Source organism: Gekko japonicus, unplaced genomic scaffold (genome assembly GCF_001447785.1).
Source record: "Gekko japonicus isolate JY-2015 unplaced genomic scaffold, Gekko_japonicus_V1.1 scaffold1995, whole genome shotgun sequence".
Lineage (NCBI taxonomy): Eukaryota > Metazoa > Chordata > Lepidosauria > Squamata > Gekkonidae > Gekko > Gekko japonicus.
In genome coordinates this window covers 8,564-15,087 of record NW_015160279.1, presented here as the reverse complement: position 1 = coordinate 15,087, position 6,524 = coordinate 8,564, and the positions used below count along the sequence as shown (strand labels likewise).

General features: G+C 51.8%; 1 protein-coding gene across 1 annotated transcript in view; it reads left to right on the top strand.

The window, feature by feature from the left end:
* Positions 1-883, top strand: part of LOC107113904 (uncharacterized protein K02A2.6-like) — a 12,417-nt gene extending 11,534 nt beyond the window's left edge. The window contains exon 7 of the mRNA XM_015415308.1: positions 738-883. Coding sequence (XP_015270794.1) covers positions 738-883 — 146 coding nt within the window. The remainder of the gene's footprint in view (positions 1-737) is intronic.
* Positions 884-6,524: the final 5,641 nt, after the last annotated feature.

Genomic DNA, 6,524 nt, shown 5'->3' with positions numbered 1-6,524 from the left:
GCTTTGTTCGGTTTCTTTTAGGAAATCGGCCATGGGAAGGAAAGTTTCTCCTTCCTCCTTAAGTAGATGGATACGGGGTTGTATCTGTTTAGCATACCAGGCTGGGGGGCTAGAACCCCCTCAGGGAGTAACGGCACATTCTCTTAGAGGTATGGCCACTTCAGCAGCTTATAGGGCTTTTCCCACACTGGACATAGTGTGTAAAGCGGCAACTTGGAAGTCTGTTCTTTCCTTTACTAGACACTACAAGATTGACAAGTTGGCATCTGCAGAGGCGGCCTTTGGCCGTAGGGTGCTGCAGCCCACCCTGTGAGCGGGGAAGCGGAACGGACCCACCCTGGAGGGCACTGCTTTGATATAACCCAGGAGTTTGGAGTCCAAAGGACTGCTCCACTCTGGACCACCGAGAAGGAAGCTTCACGGTAAGTGGAGACAAATCTTCCATTCTCTTGCTGTCCTTGACAGAGAGCTGTCCGGGGGTGGCGCCATGGGTTCTTGTGCTGGTGTGACTGTAGTAGCTGGCTGCGGTTCCTTGGACCTTCTCTCTGGGAGAAGCACCGGTTCGGCAAGTTCCTATTGGAGAGGGGCTGGGGCCTCTGGTGTTTCTGAAGGGTCCAAGTCCTCGGGTTCCAGAGGTAAGGTTTGGCGGTGCAACTGATCAATGTGCCTATGCAGTATCTGCCCGTCCTTGCAGGAAACCTCGTAAGATCTCGGGCCCTTGACTCTCACCACTCTAGCTGGAATCCAGGCTCCTTGCGTAGACCGGGTCCTCCAGAAAGAATCCCATGGCGGCCTCGTGGGTCTCTGTGGCTGGAGCTTCTGCTGGGGCCTGGTCTGGGTGCAGGCGGTCCAGTTGAGTCATCAGGCGACGGCCGAGAAGTAGCTCCACTGGACTGCGCCCCGTAGTGGTGTGGGGCGTAGTTCGCTGGCCAAACAGAAAAACTGCCAGTTTATAGTCCCAATCCGAGGAGTCCAGGTGGCGGAGTGTGTCCTTCATTGTCTGGACCATGCGTTCCGCCTGGCCATTGGTCGCAGGATGAAACGGGGCCAACCGGACGTGGCGGATACCGTACTATCTCGTGAAGTCCTGGAACTCACTTGAGGTAAAGGACGTCCCGTTGTCCGTGACCAGCGTGTCAGGGATTCCCTGGGCGCTGAATATCCGCCACATCGCCCGGATGGCTGCCTTCGATGACGTGGAGGGTACTGGAACTACCTCCAGCAATTTACTGTAGGAGTCTACAAGTATAAAGAAAAGCTGCCCCTGGAAAGGTCCAGCAAAATCCAAGTGTAACCTGGACCAGGGGCGGTGAGAGGATTCCCAGGCCCTTTCCGGGGCTCGAAGTGGTTCTGGCCGAGAGGCTTGGCATGGCTGGCACCTCTTTACTATGTCCTCAATGTCTTTGTCCAGCCCCGGCCACCAGACGTAACTCCGAGCCAAGGCTTTCATGCGCACCACCCCACCAGCACCCCACCTTAACTGCTTGGAACGCCGGGGGTTGCGGCGGAACCCAAGGTGCCAATTTGTCCAGGAGGCGGTGGAGCAGTTCAGCAACTGCAGCTTTGAGGGGCAAGAACGAATGATAAAAGTTCAGAAGCCCCAGAAAAGCCTGCAGCTCCAATTTGGACCGTGGAGGTGGTGCGTGAGTGATGGCTTTCACCTTATTTGCGGTGGGGTGGATGCTGGAGGCATCGACTGTGAAGCCCAGAAATTTGACGTGAGGGACCCCCAGCAGACACTTCTCCTGCTTGACCTTGAGCCCGGCCGTGTCGAAGCAATGCAGCACAGCCTGCAGCTGGTTGGCGAAAGACAAGTGGTCTGGGGCAGCGATCAGCACGTCGTCTAAAAATGGCTGAACTCCAGGGATACCTTTTAGGAGTGAATCCATAAAAGATTGAAAAATACCCGGTGCGATTGAGACTCCGAACTGGAGGCGGTGCACCTTGAAAGCCCCCCTGTGCATCGTGATAGTCTGAACCTCAGCCGTAGCGGCATCAACCAGCAATTGTTGATACGCCTGGGCCAAGTCCAATTTGCCAAAAACCCGGGCCCCCACTAAAGCAGCCAACACATGGCTCACCACCGGCACCAGGTAAGCGTGTGCCTGCAGAGCCTTATTGAGCATGCATTTGTAATCAGTACAAATGTGCATGGCCCCGTTCGGCTTCACCGGGGTGACTATGGGAGTTTCCCACAGGGCAGATGCCACAGGTTCTAAAACCCCATGTTCCACCAGGCGATCCAGCTCAGCTTCAATCTTAGGCTTCATTGCCAGTGGCGGCAGCCTGGCCTTAATGCGAATGGGGTGCACAGCAGGGTCAAGGTCCAGAGAAATAGGGGCCCCAGAAAAACGTCCCAGGGTGCCATCGAAAACGCGGGGAAATTCAGCGCACACAGCGTCAAAATCCTGTGACCGGACCTGGTTGACCTCATTCAAAGATAGTCCCAAAGGCCCGAACCAGGAGAGGCCCAGCAGACTGGAAAGTCGCTTCTCCACACCAAGCAGGTCTAAATGGCTGTTAAAGTCCTGGAACTGTACCCGGAACTTGCTCCAGCCCCGGACCACCACAGGGTTCTTATTAAAGTCCCGTAACGCGAAACCCCGTGGCTTATGCGGGGGGGGGGTCTTTGGGACATAGCTGCCGGAGCGTATCCGCGGAGATAATGGAGAACGTTGACCCCGTATCGATCTCCATGCTGCAGGGGGACCCCTCTATGAAAACCGTAACATGCACTTTGTTGGGGCCATCCGGGGGCAAGTTACATACCAGGTGCTGCTGGTGGTGGGCCGAGAGGGAGTGGAGATCGATGAGCTGGTCCGTTGAGGTCTGGTGGGTTGACGACTTTGGGCGCTGTCTTTTGGAGCGGCAGACCCTGGAGATGTGCAAACGGCGTTCCAGAACTGGCAAGACCTTCGTTCGTGGTCCTCCCCGCAGCTGGTGCACGAAGCCGAGGTAGCTGAAGACGCTTTGCCTCAGTTGGAGGACGGCTGATGTGGGCACTGGGATGGCCGATGGTGGACCTATAGTACCTCGTTTGAGGTGTCAGAGCCGACAGTAGCTTGCGTGCGATGGACCGCCTTGGTGCGGCGGTCATGACACGATTTTTCATAAGCGGTGGCCTCTCTAATTGCCTTAATAATATCCAGGTCGTCCTGGCTGATCAGTCTCCTCTGGAGCTTAGGCTCCCGTAGTCCCACGAGGAACTGGTTGAGGAGAGCTTCAGCCAGGTTGGAAAAGGAGCACCTGGTGGCGGCCCGACATAGCACCACCAGGAAATTGGAGGCTATGTCATCGGGGCCCTGGACTTTCGCAAAAAAGTCCATTCGCTTCACAAACTTAGTAGGTTTGGGAGCCAGGTGGTCAGTCAGCACCTTAACCAAAGAGCTGTAAGGCTCATCTTTGGTCCACTGGGGCGCTATCAAGTCTTTAAGCAAGAGGTGGGCTTCCATCCCGCAGTGGCGGAGAAGGTACACTTTCTTCATACCTGGTTCCATCACATTGTGGATCGTGAAGTGGCTCTCGAGTGTCTCCAGCCAGGTTTCCCACTGTGAGGGGTGGGAGATATCGAAGGCAGGGAGACTCTTGGTTGCGGTGGCCATCTTACAGTTCCACGAAGAGGAGAACGGTGGGAACTGCAGGAACGGCGGGAACTAGCGATCGTAGAGAAGGAGCGGTGCGGTGCAGCCTCATGGTCAGCAATGCGATGCTTGGCTGGGAGCGGTGCGATGAGCAGAACCCGAAGATGCGCTGGAGCAAAAGCGGCATGCGGCGGTCTCAGTGCAACGACTCAAAGCGATGCCCAGAACGTGGTCTCTGTTCGAGGGGAGATGGATCCCATCCTCGTCGCCAGTGAAAGGTACGCAGACAGATGAGTGATTTCAGCTTAGCGTACCTTATTTGGTGTAGAACAAGACAACTTTAGCCGGCTCGCAGGCCTGGTTATATCCCCCGTTAATCCACCACCCAAAACACCCCCCCCACTTCCCAATAGGTCCCAAACTAGTGGCTCTCAGCCCAGAGCCTAGCCCTCTGATTTGTGCGGGCTAGGATCCGTATCGTCCCTTGTCTGTCGGAATGAAGCTCGACGCTTGTACTTGACCGTGTGGTGCCCAAGCTGACCACGCGGTCGGGTCCTGATACACTACACTCAGGCATGTGTGAGAACTAAAAGGTCATTGTTACTTAGCTCAAGCATCTGTTCCGTTTTGACTTTGAGCGAGAGCCAGACTTATACTCTCTCCTCTATAATTTCCAATGGACAAAGACACGGCTGTGGAGGACAAGATCATGACACAGGCGAGGGGAAAGTTCTCGTAGGATGTTGCCTCCCGAAACCCTGACACGAAGGCTGACAAATGCTGTAGCAGAGGACCAGACTGTCCCAGAGCTGGTGGGAAAGCCACAGCAAGAGAATTGAGTTGGTCTGGTCTGGCCTGTTTAACAGCAGTGACCTTCCAAGCAAGAACAGTCACAGGCTGCTGCTTTGGCAAGACAGGAAATGGATGCTTATTGACAGGATATTGGAGATTATGCAGCACCCCTCCAGTACTAGGAAGGCAAGTGACATGTGTGGCCATTGCTATATTTTGTTGCTCTGCGAAACCTGGCCAGTGTGGTACAGTGGTTAAGAGCAACAGACTCTAATCTGGAGAACCAGGTTTGATTCCGCACTCCTCCGCCGCCTGAAGCCAGCTGGGTGACCTTGGGCCAGTCCCAGTTCTCGCAGAACCCTTTCAGCCCCACTTGCCTCACAGGGTGCCTGTTGTGGGGAGAGGAAGGGAAGAGGATTGTAAACCGCTTTGAGATACATGAGGCCTGCTGAATGACCTTGGGCCAGTTCCAGTTCTTGCAGAACTCTCTCAGCCCCACCTACCTCACAGGGTGCCTGTTGTGGGGAGAGGAAGGGAAGGCGATTATAAGCTGCTTTGAGGCTCTTTCGGGTAGAGAGAAGTGGGATATAAAAATCTTCTTTTCTCCTTCATCTGGCCTCTCGACCTGGTAACATCTACTCAGAGGCAACTTTCAGCACCACGAGATGTTGTCACCTCACAGGGGAATGCTTGCTTGGAAGAGAATGTAGCCATTCTAAGGCTGTTTACATGAATTGCAAATGAATCCCCATCAATGCTCCCTCTAAGCTGTGGAGTCTTGTGAACAAAAATTCTGCTTTGTGAGCTGCTGGCATTAAAGTTGTGAGGCAGCGATTTGGCTGCTGCATAAATCAATTTGCTCTGGAGCCATCCTTCCTGAGCTAAGACAAAAATTTGTGAGCTGGAGGCTAAAAAACTGTGAGCTAGCTCACACTAACTCAGCTTAGAGGGAACACTGACCCCCACCCCCCCGGCACCTTTCCCAATGAAAGTCTGAAGTTGGTTGCAATAAAGCAATTGTGTTACATTCAGCAGCTTATGGGAGTACAGCAATTTATTTCATCATCACCATGAGATGACAAAACTATCCTATCTCTAAGCTTTTCTACATAGACTGTAGTTCCTAAATAAAGAGACTATTATTAGTCTGATAAGTGGCCTGGTGTAACTTTTGTAACTAAGCTTGGATACCTAGCTTAAAGCACTCTGCTAAACTACTTCCAGGAACTGGATTAATTATATCAGATATCCCAACAAAGTGCTGTCAAGTCGCAGCCAATTTATGGCGACCCCAGCAAGGGGTTTTCAAGGCAAGACCCTTCTTAGCTTACGAGATCCGAGGATATCAGGCTATCTCATGCTGCCTTCCCTCCCGCTCACTTCTCTTATACTGATTTTATTGCATGGTTCTCTCATTTTGTAATCCAGTCTTATTACATTGTTTGTTGTCTGCCTTTTACTATTATATAAGGATTCTACAGTATGTCCTATACTGCCAGACAGACAGACAACCTTTATTGGCATGTCAAAAATAAAAGTACATTAAAATTTTGAAGAAATGCATCAAAGTAACAAAGCTATCGTAAGGCCAACCAAAATGAAATAGATCAGTTAATAGCTTCCCTGATTCAAATTACAGACTGGAGAAAACAGGCAACATTAGAGGTTATGAGAAAGCTGTATCCAGAAAGTAACCGCTGAACCTTGACACTGTCAGGGAGGCCACACCATGTACAGAGAAGGGAATTCCTATTTTTTTTCATGTCCTTTACTTATTGTACTGTTCTACATTTTGAAATTTGCCTTGAGTTTTAGCAAAAAAGTTAGACTATAAATGAATAAATTTTTTTTTACTGGATTAATATACTGTATCATAACCCTCCGCCCGGGTTAGATGCGGGGAGTTAGGACAGCTATCAGAGCCTTTCATCCTAGACAAAGGTGTCAAACAGGGATGTTTATTTGCACCCCTGCTGTTCAGTTTATATATAAACTAGGAATAAGGCCTGTTGTGGAAATAAATACAACGAGCTCTAGAAAGAGGCTCTGGGAGCACTCAGCATCAATTTGCTGTGGCAACCTCAGCAGGGTATAATGACACAGAGTCCACCATTTTCTCCAGGGGAACTGATCTCTGCCATCTGAAGAGCA